Raw genomic sequence first — 22141 nt, 5'->3', positions numbered from 1 at the left:
GCTCTCAAGGGCAAAATTTCCAGCAGTGGCTACCAGAAGCTGCAACAAAGTCAGCCCTCACCCCTTCCCAGGGACACCTTTTGGTGCAAAGAAAACCAGAGGTCTGCGGTGGGTGGCACAACGGGGACAGGAAGGCAGGCACATCCTTTCTCCACCTGCAGTAAAGTACCTGTCCAAAGGAAGCAGCCAGGCCTGCATCTGTACAAAAATCCTCCTGACCAACCACAAAAATCCCAAGAGGAAAAACTCCCTGAGAAAAACTTATTTTTTTTTATTTGCTTACTGCAAATTTTAAAAAGAAACTCATTTAGAATATATATTTTTAAGTGCCTAAATCGGCAACTCCACTTTTGAGGTGGAAAATCTTTTCTTGCCCAAGGTGTCTGGGGCAGGAGGTTGGGCTCAGGGAGGTCCTTGCCAAAGTCCCTTACCCCACAGCAGGAGAGAGGTCTTGGCCACACCAGGTGCTCTGGGTGGACAATGCGGTGTCTGGCTGATTTGGAGGGTTACGGACGCTTGGGCACTGCTCTGCCTAGCAGTTGCTGTACTACTAAACTGGAAAAGCAGTGGTTTTTACCTCCCATTTGCACTGGTGCATGATGGTTGTATGAGATGAAAAGCAGCTCATTGAGATCCTTAAAAACTTAAGAGAGGGTATATCTACCTCGAGAAACCAGAGAAGCATAGTCTACCAGGGAACCTAACCTAGATACAGCTTTTTTCTCCCTTTTGCCTTTGGTGCAATTTCCGTCCCATCCAGTTTTTGGGTCTCTGGAAACAGCCCAAACTGCTAAAAGCTAATCAAATCCCAGTGGCTGCTGGGAAATACCCTCAAATCTCACCAAGAATCACTGGGCACGTATTTGTCATGGTGAGTTCAGGGGGCATCTGCCACAGGATTGAGGTTTCAGGGCTGGTTTAAGGGCACCTCACCCTCTCCTGCAGGTCTGAGCCCCGAAAAAAGGAGCTGCAACGCATTCAGTTCCTTCACAAAGAGTGGTGCTTGGCATAGACTTCTCCCCACCCAACTCTCACCCCAGCAGCAAAAATAAATGAAAAGTAAAAGTCAGGCTTCATATTCTGGATGGATATTTATTTGCTTAACAGATTTTTTTTTTTCATTTTTTCTTTTTTGGTACAAAGCATCCAGGAAAGCTTTTACTTCTCTTTTTAAAAAATAAAAACTAGGTTTCTTTTAAAAAAAGACACATGAAAAGGAAAAAAAAAAAGTCAATTATTTGCAATTGTTCTGTTTTCATTCTGCTTTCTTCAGCCCACCCACTTCCCTCCCCCCGCCCCCCTTTTAATTTGGACCAATTTTCATTCTTTTCCATATATATTTAATAAAATAAATAAAGGATTTTCTTTGTTGTGTATTGCAGTGCCATTTTTTTTTAAACAAAGGCTTCATGGCTCAACATTGCAAGGTAATAACAAACAAAAGGATTATACATTAAAATCCACCCCCTCTCAAGACTCCCTCTAGCCCTCCCCTCCAAACCACGAAATAGAATACAGTTCAAGTAGTCTTTTTTTTTATGTTTTAAATGTATGGATATATAAGACAAAGCAAGTACAGAACTGGTTAACAGAGTGTCCCCATTTTATTAGCAAGTGAGAGTATATCATAGGGAGATGTAATTGATTCCCCCTTTTTTACGGTTCCTAGACAGATAATATATATTATTTTAAAACCAACCTATTTTACAGCCCTCTGCCCACCTCTCAAACCCATTCGCTCACCGAGTCCCAAGCCTCAAGCCAGAGACTTGCCTTTTCCCCACCCCGTCCCGTGCAGCAGTCCCAGCCCGGCAGCCCCCCGGGTGCAGCCTTCCTCCCCCATAGCCCCAGGGAGGGCGAGGGGAGGAGGGCAGGGGGTGCAGAGCAGGGAGAGGGGGGTCCGGCGAGAAGGACGCAAAGGGCAAGAGAAGGAAAAGGAGATGGTGGGGCGTTGAGCTGGTGCTTCTGCAGGGGTTCGGCGGTGACGGCCGCCCGCTCACTGCAGCATCAGCGTGCGAGCAAGCTGTCAGGGTGGGGAGGAAGCGGTAGGTCCCCCACAGCTTGGGAAGCCAAGCTCCGCCGGGGGTCCATGCAGAAGCAGGGCCTTGAGTTGTAACTGGCAACACCTTTACCATTCAAAATAGTTTGTCTCTAGAACAGTTCCCTTTTGTCTAAATTGTGGTGGTTTTTGTTTGTTTTTTTTTTAATAAAAAAAAAGGATGCGTGTCGATGTATTTCTGTGTGTGCGTGCATCTGTGTACATGAGTAACAGCCAACTAACTCATATGGTCATGACCAAGCTATATTTCAGAAGAGAAAAGAAACACATTTATCACACTTTTCCTAAAACGAAAAGCTAAAATTTCAAGTTCAGTATTCGCTATCTTGTCCTTCCCTCCCCACCCTCCCTTGCTATTTCTGGGCTTTTTCCCTTCCAACTTACTTTAGCACCATAACACATTTTAAACATTACAATCCCTCTTCAGATACTACACAAAATGTCCCATAAAAATAGTGCTTTTTTTGCCAAAAAAGTTATATAATATATTATATATATAAATCAACTAAATCCGTGGCAAATGTGCAATGCAGTCGCCTCCTCCATTTAAAGTGAGCATCAGCTCACTTTTTCTTTATTTTTTTCTTCTTTCTTCTTTCCTTTTTCTTCTCTCTTTCTCGCTTTCTCTCTCCTCTTCCTCTCTCACATCATTGATGATTTCAAAAAGGTGCAAGTCAATTTGGAATCTTGTAATGAAGCACACACACAAAAATGCAGATGGGGGCTCCTTGGAACTTCTTCTCAGGTACGTTTTTCCTTTAAAGGTGCAAAAGAAAGTAATAAAAATAAGAAAACCAAAAGAAAAAAAAAAGAAGAAAAAAGTGGGGTGGGAATGAGGCGAAAATATTATATCCCTCAATATTTCTCCCCATTTTATTTTTTTTTCACTTTATTGTCAAGAAAGACATGGAATGGACTCTTCTCGAGAAAAAAAAAAGTTTAAAAAAAAAATAACTTCATATCCTTTTTCCCTCTTGCTCTTTCTTTTGTCTTCTGGCATTGGCACCGAGGATGTCACACAGCTCCCGGCAGCAAAATGTTCAAGTGCCAAACTGTCCCTTTGCAAGTACAGGCTTGGAAATACTGAGGGCATGGGGGAACGAAACAGGTCTGGGAAAAGAAACAACCCTCCCCCCCACCCCGAAAGGACGATGCCGCGGAAGCGGCACTGCTCGCTGCCGCCGCTGCCATCCCCTCCTTGCTGTGTCAGTTGTTTGGTTGGGGCCAGAGCGGCGTGAGGGTGCCCTGCCACCCCGCTCCTTGGCTCGGCAGCCCCGGGGATGGAGGGGCTCGGGGGCCGGGTCTTGCCAGTCCTCCCGCCCTCCCCCAGGAGATCAAAAATCGAGATGGCCGATCAGGGTTCATTTCTGGGGGCCAGCCGTTTCGGGGGAGGCTCGCACCACCGGGGGCCTCTGGCTGGGCAGGGAGATGAGGGGACGGTGCAGTGCTTTGGCTTCCTCAGCCGCTTGCAGCCCCTCCACCTGCCACCGATACTGACGAGCCCGCAGGATGCTGGGCACCTCCCGCTGCAGCCGCTGGGAGCTCTTCTTCTGCCACACGTCGTACTTGGAGTACTTGGCGTGCGAGGGCTTCTGGAAGCTCTCCTGCAAGGGGACAGGATAGCAAACGTCAGCCTCACTGCAAGCCTGCCCACCCTCCAGACAGGGGTGCCCCACTTTGAGCTCCATCCATCCCGTGGAAGCACTGCCCCATCCCTGGGAACATTCAAGGCCAGGTTGGACGGGGCTCTGAGCAACCTGATCTGGTTGAGGATGTCCCTAGTCCCTTACAGGGGGGTTGGACTAGATGGCCTTTAAAGGTCCCTTCCAACCCAAACTACTCTATGATTCTATCCAGCCCACCTCTGGAGCCCCACCTTATCAAAAGCTGACTTTGGTTATGTGGTAAGAGTTGCCAACAATCGCTCTCTCTTGAAGGCTCTGCAGAAGCAGCAGACCTTGCACCTGCGGTTTGTCCTCTCCCACCCATAGCCTTCCCATCTTTTCTCTTGCTATTTATTTTGGAGAAGGGCCACCATCGCTGCGCAGCCACCCTACCTTGCTGAGCGCCGGCAGACCCGCCAGTGAGGTGGCGGACAGGTCGCGCTCAGACTTGACGGACTTGGCGCAGTAGGTTTCCAGCAGAGCCAGGTCGCAGCTTCGAAAGCAGCACTCCTCCACGATTCCCCGGTTGATCCGCCGGTTATTTCGTCCCACTGGTCTACCTGTAATGGCAGAGACCCTGGGGTTAGCCACCACTGTGGACCTAAGTCTCATCTCCCCTTCACGGCACCCATTCCCTTGCAGGTATCCCTCCACCAGCCACTGGAGACCAGTGGGTCCTACAGGCTTCAAAAATAGCAGCACTTCTCTCAAACCAGCCGGCACACACTTGCAAACCAGCTGAGTTTCACATCAAGGCTTTCCCAGACAAACACTGTCGATGGCAACAGGGCTCCCTTTGTGCACACAGCGCTAATTAAAGGCACTTTACATGATGATGATTTATTCCCCTCCTATACCTGTGGCGCGGGTGGCCTTTTCGGGTGCAGCTAAAGCGAGGAAGCTCAAGCCCAGCCCGGCCACCAGCGCTGCGCCGATTACTGTGACCGTCTCCGATGTTGATCCTGGCACACAAGCTTTATTAGAAAGAAGCAGCGCTGCGGCTGCCAGCCTCCCCACATCAGGTCGAGAGTCAGGCAGGTGAAGCAAACCAAGGCAGCTAAATTTTACCAGATGGGACAGCTCTGAGACAGCTGCAGAAAGAATATAGGTTCCCGCACCTGCCAAGAATAGCTATTAATCTTTTAATAAGAGTTCCTTTCCCACTTCTGCCTGCAGAAGGATGCGAAAGCCTGTGTCCGGTGCAGCAACAACCAAGTGCATTTCCTATCACAGCTTAACAACAGTCAAAGCGCTCCAGAAGAAAAGCTTACATCAGTTTTACTGGTTTTCCTCCCCCTCTAGAAATAAAAAAGACGGGCAAATTTGAATTTCTGAAGCAAAACAAATTTGTGTGGGAATTGCGACTTCTAAAATGTAAACCAGCCTGAAACGAAAGGATTTTCTCTGCCCTTTTGCACGTGGCGCATTATACACTTGTGTTGTTACGGCGTTTCTGGCAGAGGCTCTGCACGCTGCCATGAGCACCTCTTTCCAGCACGAGGTGCTCCCATGGAGGGGAGCATCCCAGCCAGGAGAATTTGGGCACGGGAAAAATAGAGAGGGAGATGTGGAGGCATGATGCCTCGCGCTGTTCACCGTGCCGCACTCACCCAAGTCTCCACCTCACAGCCAGCCTGCAGGAAAGCACAAAATGGTCCACGCCGGCCCTGTGCACAACCCGCGATCCCCCCATGCACTCCAGATGAAGCAGGCACTGAAGTATTTGACCTTGGTTAAGATTTAAGGGCTTGCAAGGTGCTGACCAATTTCCTCAGGGGGGTACCTCATCTGCGTGCCCACCTACAGTACCTCACGATAAGGTGCAAAGTACAGGAGTTTTCTGTGCATGCAATGCAACCCCACCTGTTAAAAGCAGCCCCATATGTGCAACGTAAACATGCATGTGCAATGCAGACCTGCATGCACGATGCAGCCTCGCCTGCACAATGTTGGCCTGCGGCCGTACCTCACTGCAGGATCTCCAATAGTGAAGCCCCTGGTAGCACGACACCTGCTCTCTGTTAAAATCAGCCGTGCCCCCATCGGAAGGGAGCCCTCTGCTCCATCCTGGTGCATCACCACTGTGCTTGGAGGTCATAGGGGCAAACGCAGTACCGGGGCGCAGGAAGATGGGGCAGCTGACTCATACCACGCAGCACACCTTCGGGAGTAATTTCAAATGCTCTGTTTTCCACATTCATCCCCTCTGCCCCGTCACTCTCCTCTTTTTCTTGTTCTCTGGAAAAATTTCAGGCATGACCTTTAGCCAGCCCCATGGGAAGGTGAGAAGAACAGTTCCATCTTGGTAAAGGCTCAGCAAAGGGAGTATTGTTAGGAATTTAATTTTCTCTCTGTAAATGCTTGTGGCCAACAAGCAGGCTGGATTGGGCCCTCCCTGTAAAGTCAGGGCAGGTGTGTTGGGTGCCCGCAGACGTATGAGTGATGCTGATGCAATCTGGCTAGCGATGCTCAAGGGAGACGGGGCAGAGGAGCTAGGCGCATGTATTATACTATAGGCATGCGATGCCCAGCGAGGTCCATGGGAGACCCGTGCTGCCACCGACATCCCACACAACGTATGGCCCCCATTCAGCACCTATCGACTCCAGCACCCAAACCCGTGTGCACGGCATGTTGCTGAAGCATTAGGCTGCTCCAGAAGGGCATCCTGAGTGCAGGCAAAAGGAGAGTTTGGAAGGAAAAGAGAAAAAAATTCAAGTCACCTCGTCTTGCTAGCACATCCCCAGAGGGCTGCATTCACACTCGCGCTGAACAGAAGGTTGCACAAGTGATGACATGCACAGTTTGGGGAGAAGTTGAGGTTTTGAAAGGTTACATGTCTTCTCTCGAAAACAGAAGTTGCCTGCTTGCAGCTATGTGTTTGTTTGGAAAGAAGGGGTGGGGAAAAAAAAACAACAGGCAAAGCGAGACCATTTTCACAGCCTCACCATCAGGGCCACTTCTTGGCATGAGAGCGTGCGGGAAGATCACCACAGCACAAGTTTGCAAACGCCCAGGTGTGGCATGGCCAGGGCGAGCTCCCGGCAGGGACGACCGCGGCGGCACGGCCCCTTCCTCCCTGCTCACTGCCCCTGCCCAGCTGGCGGGCACATGCCCAGCCCCCGGCCCCAGCACGCTGTCTCTTCTCTCTTGCATAAAGCTGCTGTGTGCCATTCCCTTTGCTGGTGCCGCTGCCAGCTCCGCTGCGACGGTCCGACAGGGCACATTTCCCATTACATAATTGTCCGTACGGATCTCAACAAATGCCGACACAATCCTCTGTGGCAGAGTTACTTTAGGAAAAAAAAAATAGGCAAACATAACAAACAGGGATTTAGTCCCAGAAAGGACCTGGAGACCAGAGCCGAGGTGAAGAGATCTCAGGACGTTGCTGGTTAACAGCAATATTACTGCTGACCTGGATTGGGAAAAGCATTTGTTCCATAACACAATTTACGCACGGACTAGAGGTTGAATTCCCTGGCTTTTGCCCATGGGTGGCATCTCACTTTACCATCACTGCCAAACCCAGGGAGGGTTTTGCTGCTCCATCCCTTGCCCGCAGGGGAGAGCTGCGCGGGCAGCAGGCTGCGGCACCGCCGGGACACGCGAGCCACTTCCCATTGCAGTAATGACCGCCTCCTCCAGAGGAAATGCGCTTCCTCTCGGCCTTCAATGAATGGCTACGGTCTCTTTTTCCCCAAAACGTGCTCCATCAAAGCCTCTCATAGCTCTGCCGAGGGGCCGAGCCCAGGGATGCAAAGCTGGGGGATGCAAAGCCCTCCGGCCACGCAGGGTGATTCCCATTCGGCAATGGGCTATCCCAATGGGGAGAGCTGGGCATCCCAGCAGCAGTGCAAAGCCAAACCCGCTCCCAGTAAAGCCCAGAGGCTGCGTACCTGCAGCTCAGCTATGCCTATGTGCCGGAGGCAGTGACACCTCCGTGGCTGCAGAGGGACATGAGGGTCCCTTCCTTGGCATCACCACCCCACTGCTCTGGGCTCTCCACCCTCACCGGGGCTGGACGGATGGTGTGGGGAGGGGTGCGCGATGCTGGTGTCACCCTGGCCAGGTCCCCTCTCCTCCAGTCAATCAGGCAGCAAGCTGAGTGGAAGGGGACTTTGGGTGTAAACAGTCCCTGCGCCCCTGTCGCAGGAATGTCGGGAGCAACAAGGGGGCCTTTGTGCAGTGCCGGGCCCCGTCCCAGTGCCCCCAGCCTGGCCCTCCCCCACCCCGGCACTGTGCTTTCCCCCCTGCTTTTTCCTAGTATTATTTGGAGGAGCGGCGGGTGCGCAAGAATGTGCCCCGTCAGCACAAGCGGCTGCAAAGAGCTAAATTCTTATCAGCTGTTGGAAAGGAGGAAACAGGAGCTGTTGTTTACAGAGAAGTCGGACGCCTCTCCCCCCGCAGCCCCTTCTCCCTTCCCAGCCGGCAGTGCATGACAGCAAATTCGCAGCCGGGGCTTCCTCTCGACATGTCCTGCTTTTTTCGTTCAGAACTGCGCTCAGCATCCTTCCGTGGGCCCTGCCGTTGCCGTTGGGTGGATGCCGGGGAGCTGGGAGAGGGGGTCCCAACCCCGCCGCAGAGCCACTGCGAGATGCCACCACCTTGCCAGCACCTGCGGGCCAGACCTAAAAGCCTTAAAAGCCACGGAGGGGAGGAACCACGGCAGAGGCAAACAGCAAAGCACACAGGGCTCCAGCTGCAGCTTGCCCAGGCATGCCCGGGATGCGGTGCGGGGCTGGCGTGGTGCACATCACCGTGTCCACCCTGCGTCCCACGGCTGGGTAACCCCAGCACTGCAGGCTCCTGCCCCTCTTGGTGTGGCTCTTTTGCAGCCCCAGGTCTCAGAGGCAGCTCCAACGCCCTCCACCCCACACACCTGCCAGCCATGATGCCTCCAAGGGCACCGGGGGGCTGGGACTCAATCCCCGCACCAGCAGACAGATGGGCACCCCGGCACGAGGAGGTGCACCCTCCTCTGTCTAGGTTGTGTATTTTCCCGTTGCCAGATGCCGGGGGGATGAAACGCCGTTGGTATGCTGCATCTGCTTGCACGGATGCAAACAGCGCTGTATTTCAGAGCTAGCTTCATCAGCTAAGTGCTCCCTCGTAAGACCACAGAGTGTTAGCTAAGTATTTAAATCACTGCTGCAGCAGAAAACCGGTAACGGATTTTCATACTGTTTTCATTTTTTCCAAGATTACCAGATGGATGCTTGCAACAAGCCCTGTCCAGGAGGCAGGACCCACCTGTACCTGCAGGACAGGGCTGCCCAAGTCATCTACCTCCCGCAGAAACCACTGCTTTGACGCAGGCTGCTTACCGGGTCACCTGCCCCATGCTGAAAAGCCCTCATGACAAACCCAGGCCCAGTTTTAAGACATAAATCCACAATCGCGTGACATAGCAGTGCCCTATCAAGCCCATACGGTGACCCATGGGGGTCACCCATGAGGGTCTAGGAGTGAGGATTAATACGGCCAGGAGAATTAATCACATTATGCGGCCAACTGATGGAGGCGGAGGGAAAACATGAAGCAAGCTAGGGATGTCCAAACCCTTCATCAAGCAGAGCCATCTCCCAAACATCTTCGGCCCTGCACAGTACAGGCTAGCCAGATGTTGAAGGGGTTAAAGACAGGACTGGGGGGGACTTTGTTTCGTCCCCCAGCATCTGGGCTCTCCAGAAATATTGAAAAAAAGGGATGGGAGAAGACACAAAAAGAACCCCAAGAACCCCCTTGCAATCACCAGCCTGGCCACTTGGCACCAACCAACTCGTCTGTCTTCAAAAGTGTTGTTATTTTGGCCTGGGCGGCTGGGTTATTTGAGGTGAAAGGAGGTCAGTTTGTCCGTAAAACAAAAGCCCTGTTCCCTTTTATCCCCAGAGAGGGGGAGGAGGAAAGAGAAACCGGGAGGGAGACGGATGCTCCTCTATATATAGCGGGAGAGGAAGAGGTGGGAGAGCAGGAGAGGAGCTCGTCTCCTTGCCACACCGGTAAGGCAGACCCTGGACCTGCTGGCTCGGCCAAGGGCCGGCGCCGGCCTCAGTGGAGGAAAGGTGGAAGGGGCAGATGAGAAGAGGAAGGGCAGCTGACATGCAAACCCTTGCCGCTTGGTTTGGTGAGAGGAAGGAAGTGCGCCCAGGGCGTCCCCAAAAGCACTGCCTGCCCGCAGCACCCGGGGTGGGGGGCATGAAAACATCCTGATATTCAGCGGGGACACAGCTGGGCGATGGTCCCTGGGTAGTTGCAAAGCCACCCGCAGCCCAACCACCTGCCCAAAATGACCCAGCCCGAACCCTGCTGGATGCGGGATCCCTGCGCCTCTTCCTGCCCAACCTCACCAGGCAGCGTCAGCCAAGTCTGGCTGAGCACTTAAGTAGGGAAGGGACATCCAGGGTTGCCTCCTAATTCTGCAGTGCCCCGTTCCCTGGGCAGGCAGACTGGGAGGAGAAGGAAGCTGGCGCTCAACTCCACTACTCCAAAAAACACCCTGTTACTTGAAAGCAACTATTTAATTCCTTTTCCCAAGGCAGAGGCAAGACTGTCAAATGCATGACACCACGTGCAGCTGGTATCTCCATCCTCTTCCCCCTGTTTGGCTTTGCACCTCTCCCGCAGTCAGTCACTCTGCGGTTCAGTCACCAGCAGGCAGCAAGACATGGACTCCTCCTCTCGCAGGCAGAGCAGGGGACTGAAACACCAGAATAAGGTGTCAAACTCGAGGCTCCTCCACCATAGGTTACTGAGCATCCATCGCTACTGGTTTACCACTCCTCGTCCCTGTTTACCAGTTAAGCTAACCAGTTTACCAGTTACTGCTAACACCAATGGTCCAAACCCCCAGAGCATCCTTGTGGAAAGCCCACTCCAGCCAACTGCCCTGAAGCCACCTGTCCTCTGTGGACCACAGCAACGCCGCATTTTTAGGCACGAGCTGCGCTGCAAAAGGGTAAGACACCACTCTTTAGGTTCACCAGCAGGTAGCCAGGAGGCCACAAAGCGTATTTTGGGAGCAGCCTAGAAGCTGCTGCTACAGCCAAGCAAAGCCTGCCCAGACAAAGGGGAGCACTCAGCTCCCTGCCTGCTCTCAGGATGCAGCACTTAGGCAGCAAGGTTTAAAAATAAGCCAGACCCCAAGCTCAGCAGAGTGCTGGCTGCAGACATCCTCGTTATTTTAATGACTTGCCCGCACAGCCAGTGAGCCAACCACTCCAGCGATATTTGACTTGCCTGAGCATCATACGCAGGACTTAGTTTCCCCATGGGACTAGCCAGTCCCCAAAACTGGCACGAGGTGGGTGCACATCACCCTGAGCACATCATTTTTCTCACTCCTCTCCCGGCCTACCACCATGTACAACGCAATCACAAAAAGCACTGGGCTGGGAAACCCCTTCTTCCCCTCCCAGCCTGGCTCCACCAAAACAAGGTATGGGTTGGGGTAGCATCCTGCTCGCCGACCGTGGCCACCCAGCACTTACTGAAGTAGAAGCCCCTGTCTCCACAGACGAACTGCAGCGTGTCCACCAGCTCCCCACCGCAGAGGGTCTCTGCCGTGCCATACGCCGCAGCCGAATCCAGCGCGTAGGCCAGGAAAGCCAGCAGCAGCAGTAGCATTCTCCTTGCAGCACACATCCTCTGCACCTGGGGAGAGAAGCACAGCATTAACATGGTGCAAGAGACCCCTCTCTGCCACCCCCGCTGGGCGTTGCCCCCTGCTCCCTGCCCACAGCAGACCTGGGGTTTGATGCCCAGACATGTCAGGATGCTGCAGAGAGGCAGCTTTGATGCCTGGACGCATCTGGATGCTGCAGGGAAGGACCAGCAATGCTGAGCCGGCCGCTGGTGCGAGGCTGGATCCCCATGCACAGCCCGCCGGCCAACTGCTCCGGCCAGACAAGGTTTGCATTGAAGCAGTTTTTCCATTGGAAAATCCCAGCCTACCTCTGAAAGGCTTTTATTCCCCATGCTCTTTCACCACTGTAATTTTTTATTTTTTTCCTCCCTTTACATGGGAAATCATTCAAATTATTATAGGGAGGTTTGTTTGTTTTTTTTTTTTTTCATTTCTGATGACAGGTTTTCATGCCCTACCTGAACACATGTCCCCCCCGAAGCAAAAACAGATGAAATTTCAACCCGTCCTAGAGCTACTTTTGAGGAAAGCTGGGTTTTGCCAGGGAGTGGCGGCCTTTGCCCTGAGTGTGCAAGAGACACACGTGGCCAAAGCTCGGGCAATCGAGGGGCTGATTGCACAAGCCGTGTTTGCTGACGAGAGCCAAGACCAAGAAGACACCCCTTGGGAGCAGAGCGGTCCCATGGGAAAGGCGCCTGAGGCATCACCGAGGAGGGCCATGGGGCTATCAGAGGATTCGAAAAGAAACTCCCTGGATATTTGCTAACTAACCCAAAGATTTCCCCCGAGTCGGCTCCAGCAAACAGCTTTACCTCCGTGTCAGCTTCCGCAGGTGTAAAGCGACGGTGCTATCGCCTCACTGGATGAGGCAAAACCCATGGACGGTTCAAGGCGTTCTAGTCCCTCAGCGATGAGCATCACTGTATATACACAGCCAAATAATGATGGTGGCCTGACAGGTCCGCTCAAAATGAAGAAGGGAAGTGTGGCAAAACAGCAGCCAGCACGGGGCAATGCTAAATCTCAAGCAGAGCATCCCCTCGCCTGGTTAAGGCGCTGGATTTCACATCCAGCCTTCATCACCATAGTATCTGAGCAACTCGAGAATAATATCAGTTAATGAATATTACCTCACCCCTCCGGGATGCTCGGAGATGGAGCCGAAGCCCAGGATAGATTAAATGACTCACCCAAGGTCACGGGGGAAGTCTGCAGCACAGCCAGAAAATTAGCCCAGCTCCCACGGGACCCCGCTACGGTCCTGCCAGCAATAAAGCCACCCTTGCTACCAATTTTTTACTAGCACATAGCTCAAATCATCGCTGCCAGAAATGCGCCGTGCTTACAAGTCACGAGTTCTTCCAAGCAGCAGGAAGACAGGGATCGTTGGCAGGAAAAGCCAAACCAGAGGCTGCGAGGTCTGGGCTGAGCAGGGCATTCCTCCTACCCAATCTTCGATGCCCATTGTATTGCTCAGCCTGTGCTGGCAGAGACCATCAAGGCTGGCCAAACCCCTCCAGGGCTCTGGACAAGAGAGGCAGCAGCCCTGGGAACAAATTGGCCTCAAACCAGCAAGCTATGGGACCGGGACCAGCTTTTCCAGTAGCACCAGTCCCTTTGGCCCATCTGGGGAGCTTTGGTCTATATTACACTAGGAGCTGAGGGATGGCACTGGGCTGCGATTGCACCACACCACCAAGCTGCAGTGCTTTGCCACCAACTCCTTTTCACCTTAATTTCTTTATCAAGTTGGCCAATGGGTGTTTACTGGGCCTCCCCAGCATGACTGCAGCGTCACCTGCGCTGCTTGAGTCGTGCCCCTGGTGCAGCAGCATCAGCAGCTGGATCTCCAACCAAAAAGAGAGCAATGATCCTGCTCCCTTTCCTGTTTGGGGTTTCCTCCCCCCTCTCCCCCATTTTCCTCCTTTTTTATGAGCAGCTCCTGATTGCTGGTGTCCCCAGGGTGCCAGTAGCTTGTCACCAGGGCAGCAGATATGCACCAGCCCATGCTGCCACCGAAGACGCTGACGTGGGATTTCAGAACACTCAAATAATCCCCCATCCCCAATTAAGCTCACGCTGGCTGCAAGCGCGGTGGCTAACGAGCAGACTGCGCACCAGCCTCCAAGCCAGAGCTGGTCCCCCTGAAGGGGCTTCCTCAGTGGCACAGGTGACAAACACAGTTTTTCCTCCACATCAAGTTTAAAGAAAGGGTTGAGATGCTCTGAAGCAAGGGAAGAGTGAGGTTTTGTCAGCGGGGTGATATCTGATGCTGGGGAGACCTGATACCTTCTGTGGAAAAAACCTTGCACTCCTTGGAAAATACCCGCTCCTGCACAACCTGCACCGCAAGCACAAGGCGGCCGCTGGCAGCCCTCCCTGCCTCCACTGCAAGTTCTTGTAGGGTGCCCACGCACCCCATAACTCCAGCCAGGAAGCCCCCTGGAAGCCACAAGGACACGGACAGCCCCAACTCTGCCACCCAGGGCCAACACGGAGGTGTGCAATCAATGAAGTCCCCCTTCGCTTGTGCATCAACCACCAGCCCTTTCAGCCACTGTCACCTTGGCGTCTCCCTGCTCCCTCCAGCAGCCATGTAATGAGAAACCGGGCAGCAAAGCAAAAAGCATCTTTATTTACTACCCGGTGCTGCAGTTTCTCTCCAGTTTGATGGAGCCGCAGCCCAACCCAACCCCATAAGCCCTTCCCTCTCACTTTGGCCCTGCTGACCCTGTGGAAGAAAAGCCCCCGGGGTTCACTCAAAAGCTAGACAGGCTCCTGGGGTGCTGCCATCAGCGCAGAGCATCCCGATGACCTTTCAATCAATCCTTTCCCCCTCTCACTCCTCCTCAGCAGGGGTGAGCAGCACCCATGGAGGACAGCTCACATCCACCCCGCCACAGCTGCCAGAGCAGCCACCGCTCCCCAAAATGGGGTGGTACAGCACGGCCAGGTACCTGCAGCCCACAACCTGGTGCAAGCACCACGCCAGCTGCCCAGGTTGCATATGGCTTCAGTTGTCATGTCTCCGAGCCTTCACTCTCTGGTGGAAACGTGGGACAGCACTGCTTTTGGTGTCTATTCCAAGTGTTAGGACAGGGACAGAACCCTCAGCTGTGGGACAGGAGGAAAGCCACACTGACAGCTGGAAAACCCTTCAGTTTTTATTAGAAAACCCCTCTCGGGGGAGTAACAGGATTAAGGCGGTGAGAGGTAAGGAGGTGCTTTCCTAAAGGACAAGGTCCTGTGCTCACTAGGAGAGAGGCTACGTCCAACAAAAGTTAATTCCTGACAAAGCGGATTGATCAGCCATGCCAGCTGCCATTCCCCCTCACGCTCCCGCAAAGAGCTCAAATGCTTCGGGATGTGGTTTTAACCAGGGGCAGTGGGAACAGCAGCGCGAAACATGCTGGGTGCCCAACCACCTGAGTGCCAAATTCCTCCTAATGAGGGCTCAGACCCCACGCAGCGGTGCAAGAGGGTGATGCAAGAGGAATTTCTGGGTTGTCCAGGTGCCCTGTACCATCCTGGGAACCACACTTGTGAGCAGTATTCTTGGCATGGGAGAGGCTCAGACAAGCCATCAGAGCATGCCACCGTCCTCTGCTTGCCTGGAGAGTGTCTGCTTTGCTCTCCATCCTTCATGTCCCCTCTCTTTCCCTTGCATTACCAGGTCCTCACACGAAGCCAGGCTGCTGCTGGAGCCAGCTCCACCAGGAGCATCCCATGCTTGGGACTTGTGCGTATTCACCCCATCGCAGTACAGGCTGCTGCACCCATGGCTAGGGACTCCCAAAAATGTCAGGGCAGCCCCCAGACAGCAGGGACAAGCTAACAGACAGGGTCCTCTCAGAATGGCTGTGGTGTGCCAGGGGCAAGCCCGAGGGCAGACCTGCAGCGGAGCCACCCTCCCACCCGAGGCAGTGAAAATAATTTTTTCAGGATTTGCTGCAGAATCAGTTGGATCGGTGACTTCTGTCCAGCTGCTGGGGAGCTGGGGGCCAAGAGGCCACAATGCGCTACAAGGCCCTGTTGCCAAATCTCAGAGGACAGCTCAGGCATCCCCTGCATCCAGGCTTGTGCTGAGCCAACCAAACCACGGTGCCTCTCTTGGGCAACAAACATCTCCCCAAAAACAGAGACTAAACCTCCTGTCTGACCTAATTTCTTCTTCAGTCTGGCCTTCATTACAATTTAATATGAACAGAACAATGTAGGAGGGAATTGACAGATGGCCCAGTCTGCAAAATTTGGATTTGGACAGCAAAAAGTAAAAAAAAAATCTTGCTTCTTCTCATGGAGCAATGCAGCTTTTAAAAGGGAGCACAACAAAAAGTCATGGACCCAAACCCAGTGGTATGTGCAGGAGGGGAAAAGCCCACTTTGTGCATCCTAGCCTCCATCACCCTCCACCCCTCCAAAAACATGTGGGCAGAGTGATATTTCGCTTACTCTGACGACTGCCGGTGAGAGCTGCTGAGCATCTCTCTGGGTTACTCCTCTGGGCGGGCAGCCCCAGGAGAGCAGGGCCCTGACGTGCTTTCGAGTGTGGCTCTCCTGAAGGGACAGGGTGCAGGCATGCACCAACCTCACATGGGCCAAGCAAGTGCCGCCCCTGCCTACGGGCACCCTCCCACAGGGCGCTGGGCCACAACACCATGAGGTGCCAAGAAGCAAAGGGCTAGTGGAGGCCAGGGGGGCAAGGCAGGTGCCTCGGGCAGGAGGCTGCCCTGGAGGCTGCATTTTGGGCAGAAGCACTGTGATGAGGCACCCAGTGGTACCCAACTGGAGAGAGGTGTCACGTGCTGTACCGCAGAAGAGCCTCGCTTTTCACCTAAAAGAGAGAGGATGAGATTTCGAACCCACAGCTTGGAAAAAGCCGGCTTTGAAACACAAAACTTTGGTCCATCCAGCTGTCAGGCGAATAAAACCAACCCAGGACCAGGGGTTTTGCTGTTTCGCTCAGGCCTGAAAAAAATAAAAACCTCCTGATTCTTGGCACCTGGCTCGCATGACATTTATATGGCTGAGGTTGGCAATGCTGCTGCTATTTTTAGCCCTCGCTTTTTTGTCTTCACTGCTCGTCCCCATCAGCAGCCCACTCCGCCCTGTGCCGGGGGTCACCTTTCCACCTCCCATCCTGGGAGCAGGGACAGACACCTGCCTGCTCTGCCTGCAGGACAGGGGCCAGGGCAGGCAGGGGAGCGGAGTTCACACCCCGCGTCCAGCGGCGCTTGCAGCAAGGGCTACCGTGGCTGTGGAAAAATCAAGCTGAAAAAGGTGAATGGGGTATTCAGTACCATTTACTCACCCCACTGGGGAGTAAGAGCGTATTGCACAAATTTTGGTATGCAGCCCAGAAACATTTGATTTATTGCATAAAAAAAAGGAAATGCAATCTTGCTTAACTCTTCTAAAGACAGCTGGCAGGACCCAGGGAAGGGATTTAAGTCCATTTTAGTAGCCTCACTTAACTCCTTTCTTTATTGTTCCTCTCTCCTTTCTGCATTCCCGTCCAAAACCTGGAGTGTATCAGGGAAAGTTAACAGCAAGTTAAGCTGTTAAATCAGAAATTGTGGTGACTGGAGTCTACTGGCAAGTGATATTCCCACAACACGTTGAACTTGCTTTATGTCTTGGCAGAGCGGCTTTAACCCCTTCAGAGCCGGGGCTGCAACCCCAAGGCAGATTTCTTCCCCCCACCCCGTCTCCTGACCCGTATGGAGGGAGGCCGGTATCTCTTTGCCCCGTTAAGACACACAGCAGCCTTTAAAAGCAAAGGCAAGCCAAAGAAGGATCGGAGAGGTCAGCCCCAGGACACGAGCTGAGAGGGAGAGGGTGGGCCACTTACAGTGCGCTGCTGGAAACGCACCAGCTCCTCAGTCCCTCTAAAAATAAGACCTCACCTGCTGTGTTTGCTTTATTTAAAAAAAGAAAAGTACAGAAACACTTTTCTCCAGTCCTCCCTGAGGCAAGCCGCGCTCGCTCCGAAGCCGATAGGAATCACTGGGAAGACACGCACTGACACCTCTGGGTTGCCCGGTCAGAGCAGCAGCCCTCCAGCCAGGCTGCAAAAAGGATCACCTGTCAGAAAAAAAAGCGCTGGGACACACACGCAGACACATTTTGGCTCTCCGGTTTCATGCGGCGGTGGGAGGGGACCTGCGGTGTCAAATCTTTTATCCCTTAATGAATTTTCACAGGAGCCGGGGTAGCCCCTTTGAAAGGCTGAGTGAACTTGTGTGGGTGTCGACAACATGGAGCAAGATTTACAGCTCTGACCCATTCACCCCCACCAAAATTGTCAAGTTGGGTCCAAAACAGCTCAGCAAAGCTCAAATCAGAAGTGTCAGTCAGTTTTATTCCTCCAGATGTCCTTAGCACAAAGTCACCCTCACAAAACCCCACGACCCGAGCTCCTCAACTCCACTCTAAATCAAGGCAAGAGGAGGAATAAAAAACCCAACAGGCTGAACTCTGCTAAGTAAGAGGCAAAGCCACACACACACACAGACGCAACCTGACAACAAATAAACCCAAAGAAAACCAGGCCTTGGCCTCCCAAGCACGTCCCAGCATTTGGAAGAAAATGACAGACTTTGTATGGGAAGCCTTGACTCCAGGGTTGAAAGGAGCAGTTTTCCCGGGGTGTCTGTTTAAAACCACCCACCCAAACCTCGTTTTTACACTCCACGCCGCCGGTGCGAGACCTGGCGTATCAGAAACCCCGCTAAAGCACCGCTGGCGGGAGGCGAGGCGGCCACATCTGCTGGTACAGTCAGGCTAAATCCCGAGTTTCCTCATGTGCCCCAATTCCCTGCTGCTCGACAGAGCGCTAAAACCTTTCCAAGTTGCACTCTTAAAACAATTCCTGTAGGGAAAAGCAATTGGGAAGGAAGAAGAAGAAGGAGAAGAAAAAAAAAAAAAATCTCACACAAAGTGGAAGGCTGCATGCCAACCATTAACTCTCACTCCATTTTGGCTTCGCTTTCTTGTTTTTCCTCTCTGTATTTTTATCCCTCCGAGACCGAACGCGCCGCAGTGTTTTGCAGGAGAGAGTTTAACAGCCTCCCCGCAGCCGTCTCTTCCCCGCCCCGCGCCGCCGCGAGCGTCTCCCCGCTCCCAAACCCACCCGCGACCGCAGGGGACGCCGCGGGCAGCCAGGGGCCGCGCAGCCCCGCCTGACCTCGCGCAGCCCCGGCCCCCGCACGGCCCCGGCTGCCCGCACACGCGCGCTGTTGCTGCCCGCAGGCCCCTCCGCCGCTCCCCACGCGGGACCGCCCCGCGGGCGCGCAAACCGCGCGCAAACCGCGCGCAAGCGGTCCCGCTGCCCGCATCCGACCCCCCCCCACCCAAGGTGTGGGGGGGGTCGCGGCTGCGGGTGGCCGGCGGGGCTGTCCCGTGTGTCTGTGTGTCGTCCTCCCCTCCCGCCCCCACGGGGATACCCCGCGCACCCCACCGCAGCCAGCCGCCCCGCCAGCCCGCGGCTGGCCCGGCTCTCGGGGTCCCTCTAGTGACGCGCGTGGGGCACGGCGGGGCTGGCGCGGCGCGGAACGGAACGGCACGGCGCGGCTCGGCACGGCACGGCGCGCAGCGCGGCACGGCGGAGCGCTCCCGCCCCTGCCCGCGCAGCTGGGGCGCGCAGTGGGGCGCGCAGCGGGGCGCGGAGCGGCGCTTACCTTGGCGCTGCCGCTGCTGCTCTCAACTTCGTGCGGCGGCGGCGGCGGCGGGCCGGGGAGGAAGGCGGGCTGCCGGCAGCGCTCATCCGTGTGTGCCCCGGCGCTTGACATGCTGCTCTCCTGCCCTGGCAGCGATCGCGGCTTTGGCTCGCCTTCCCTGCGCCCTGGCTCGCTCTCCTCGCCTTGCCCTCTTGGTATGTCAAGTCCCTCCTTGATTTTGTCTGAAGGATGTTATTTTGTTACGATCAGGTATTTTGTTATTCTAGAGAGCGCTTTCCTTTTCTTTCCTTTTTTTTTTTTTCTCTTTCCTTTTTTTTTTTTTCCGGCTTTCTCCCCCCTCTTTTTTTTTTCTTTTTTTTTTTTTTCCTCCCCTTTCTCCTTCTCTTCTCCTGCTTTGGCTGCCCCTTGGGTGGCTCTCACTTTTGTGTTTACTGACTGCGTCCCCCTGGCCGGGGCGGAGGGGCCGGCCGCCTGACTGCCCGCTGCTCCCGGCTGGCTGCCCCACGAGCGAGGAGACAGGCAGGGCTCTCCGGCTGCCCCCCTTTTATACCCCCCCAATGGGCATGCTCTGACTTCCCCAGCGAGCACCAGCCCGGCCACGCAGCCAATAATGTTGCAGAGCGGTCTAACCCCCTCTCTTCCCTCCCTCCCTTCCTTTCTTCCCTCCTTCTCCCTCGTAACCCTCCGGAGTCCAGCTCGGGGAGGGGAGCGGGGACAGAAAGTTTTTGCCGCACCGTTTCTTCGCACCGTTTCGGGCTGCTCCCGCGTGGGGGCTTTGACCTACCCCGGGGGGGGAATGAGGGGCTGCGCGCATCCCCCGCCGCCTCTGCAGGTGAGGGGAGGAGGTGGGCGTCCGAGCCCCGAACCCCTGTCCGAAATGCTGTCGGGAGCCACTCCCTGAGCGGCTCTCACTGCTGGATGGCGGGACATCGCCTTGCCCACGCCGCTTTCAGGGTTCTCTCTAGGTGTGCGCAGGGCACAGGTGTCCGCACCATCCGCCTTGCCCTGCACCAGTACCCAAACTGCTCCGAAGGGCTCCCCAGCAAAGGCACGGGCATTCAGGGGTGCCGGCCGCACGGGCCTGCCCGGGCTCGCATGCCTGCCCTGTGTTATGGGCCCCAGCGCGGGCAGGCGAGCCCCCACCTCAGCAGATTTGAGCCCCCGCACCCACCCGTGCATGTCCATGTGGACAACATGGATGCTCGCCATCCACAGGGCAGTGGCACTCAGATTTGCCACCTCACAGAGCACCTTCCCAGAGCAGTTCCTGCTCACTAGGTCGCCTCTGCTTCTCACAGGCTTCTGCAAGCGAGCACGGTTGCCTTTAAGCCAAAGGGACTTTTCCCAGGCTTTGCCGTGGTGTGCGTACAGCAGCGCGTGGGCTGAACGTGCTCCCACCGCTCGGCCAGTGCTGCATGGCAGTTGCGTTGCTCTGCATTAAGCAAAACTTGCCTTCTCCCAAAGACCTGCCTGCCAAATCCGCCCCGCCAGGGAAGCAGCTGCCCCAGGAGAAGGGACTCCGCTCGAAAGCACCCCGGCCAGCCCCAGGTGCCTGCAGCCTTGCTGCTGGCCAAGTGGGTGCCCCTTATCAGGTTGTGCCACGAGAATGCACCCTCCTTGGAGCAGAGCTGCCTGAGATTGGGCACCTCAGGCAGCATTTGCCATAGGTAGTGGCATGAGGGGGCAAGGATACAGCGTCCCTCACTCTAACATGCAATAAAGAACATTTTTTTACCTCTTTTTTTCAAGTTTGCACTTTTTTTTCTTTCGAGGATGGGGGGCTTGGTGCAGCTTTGAACAGTCGGAATTGCCCTCAACATGGCCAAGACAACGTGAGCTGGACTGGACCCTTCTCCCTAGGCTTTGGATGTCCTCCCCTCCCCAGCATTCTTCTGTTCTCCGGGTTGTCCTCCAGGCTGTGCTTCTCTGGGCTGCATCACTGCGTATCCCACCTGGCAAAGCTGGTGTCAGGGCTGCAGGCTTCGACCAAAACATCAGCGCGCCTGGGAAAGAGACATGAGGCCAAGAAAGCAGGGTTCTGTGCACACCAGGCTCAAACACAGGCATCAAACCTCAGCTCCGACATTGATATTTAAGCGTGTAAAGAGGTGGCCTGGCCATCAAAGTGGCTAAGCATGTGCCGGTACGTGCCAGGGCTCCAGACTTCTCCCCAAAAAGAGGCGTCTCTATTGATGCTTGCCTTTGGCTTTATAAGTTTCTCCTAGATGGCCAGGACTTAGTAAATTCCAGTCGTGGCTCCTTGCAAACCTCTCGGCAGAGCTGGGCTCCTTAACAAAGAGGAACAACCACCTTTCCTCACGGCAAAGGCAAAACCCCATCAAAGGACAGGACTCAACTTGGCAGGGGGGTCCGCAGGGCTGTAGCTCCCGTTAACAGCCGAAGGAGCCCAGCTCCCTTCCCTTCCCCCAGCTCACCACAAGGACCTCCTGAGAGGAGACAAAAGAAAGCTTGGAGGGTTAATCTCCCTGAGAAAAACAAGTGATTTTCCAGTAAACAACTGCAATAGCAAACAATGGGGGTGAAAAATAGCGATCATAAAAAAGTCTGCTCGGAGGAAGAGGCAACCCAGTAAGAGAGGTGTCTCTCGGGCTGGGGGAAAAACAAGGCAGCAGTTTGGTGAAGCTTCAGCAACAGCAGCAGCAAAATAAACCCCACAAGTTGCCACTGGATCTACTTGTGTTTGTGCCTTTTGATCTTTTAATTGCTTCTTAGTTATCCTTCAGTGCAAATAAATAGTGCATTGTGTCAAGAAAGAGGAGGGGGGTGGGGAAGGGAAGAAAGACACAAAAGAAAGAGCTGTCGCCCAGAAGAGAAAAGGAACAGGTTCTTTCCCCCCACCTTTAAAAGAGTGAATATAGCTGTATTTGGAGGGGGAGGAGAAGGGGATAGGATTAGAAATCAAAGCGAAATTGGAGAGAAGCACATTAAGCCTCGGGCATCCTTACAGTAGGAAGAAAAGAAGAAGGTGGTAAAACCCTCTGGGAATTTATTCGGTGAGTTACGAGAGGATCCATGAGTGCAATATTGTTAAAGGTCAGCCTAAACTTAATTTAAATGAGGGATGTGTGACCTC

The 22141-nt window shown here is 54.2% G+C and overlaps 1 protein-coding gene across 1 annotated transcript; it reads right to left on the bottom strand.

Annotated features, from left to right (window-relative positions):
• Positions 1–1072: 1072 nt before the first annotated feature.
• IGF2 (insulin like growth factor 2) lies at positions 1073–19567 on the bottom strand. The gene is made up of 4 exons (XM_086749809.1): positions 19048–19567; positions 11214–11376; positions 4117–4283; positions 1073–3663 (listed from the first exon to the last, which is right to left on the bottom strand). Exons 1-4 carry the CDS (start codon positions 19156–19158, stop codon positions 3421–3423), a joined length of 684 nt encoding a protein of 227 aa, XP_086605935.1. The 5' UTR covers positions 19159–19567; the 3' UTR covers positions 1073–3420.
• Positions 19568–22141: the final 2574 nt, after the last annotated feature.

This window comes from Chlamydotis macqueenii, chromosome 5 (genome assembly GCF_036417535.1).
Source record: "Chlamydotis macqueenii isolate bChlMac1 chromosome 5, bChlMac1.mat, whole genome shotgun sequence".
NCBI lineage: Eukaryota > Metazoa > Chordata > Aves > Otidiformes > Otididae > Chlamydotis > Chlamydotis macqueenii.
This window is presented reverse-complemented; position numbering and strand designations above follow the sequence as displayed.

What these genes read in the sequence shown, in the direction of transcription:
- IGF2 (XM_086749809.1), bottom strand. Translation starts at nt 19,158, where the DNA reads ATGTCAAGCGCCGGGGCACACACGGATGAGCGCTGCCGGCAGCCCGCC. An exon ending in GCAGCAGCGGCAGCGCCAAG is followed by an intron (nt 11,377 to 19,047) that starts GTAAGCGCCGCT and finishes TTCTCTCCCCAG; the next exon opens with GTGCAGAGGATGTGTGCTGC. An exon ending in AGACAGGGGCTTCTACTTCA is followed by an intron (nt 4,284 to 11,213) that starts GTAAGTGCTGGG and finishes CTGCCATTACAG; the next exon opens with GTAGACCAGTGGGACGAAAT.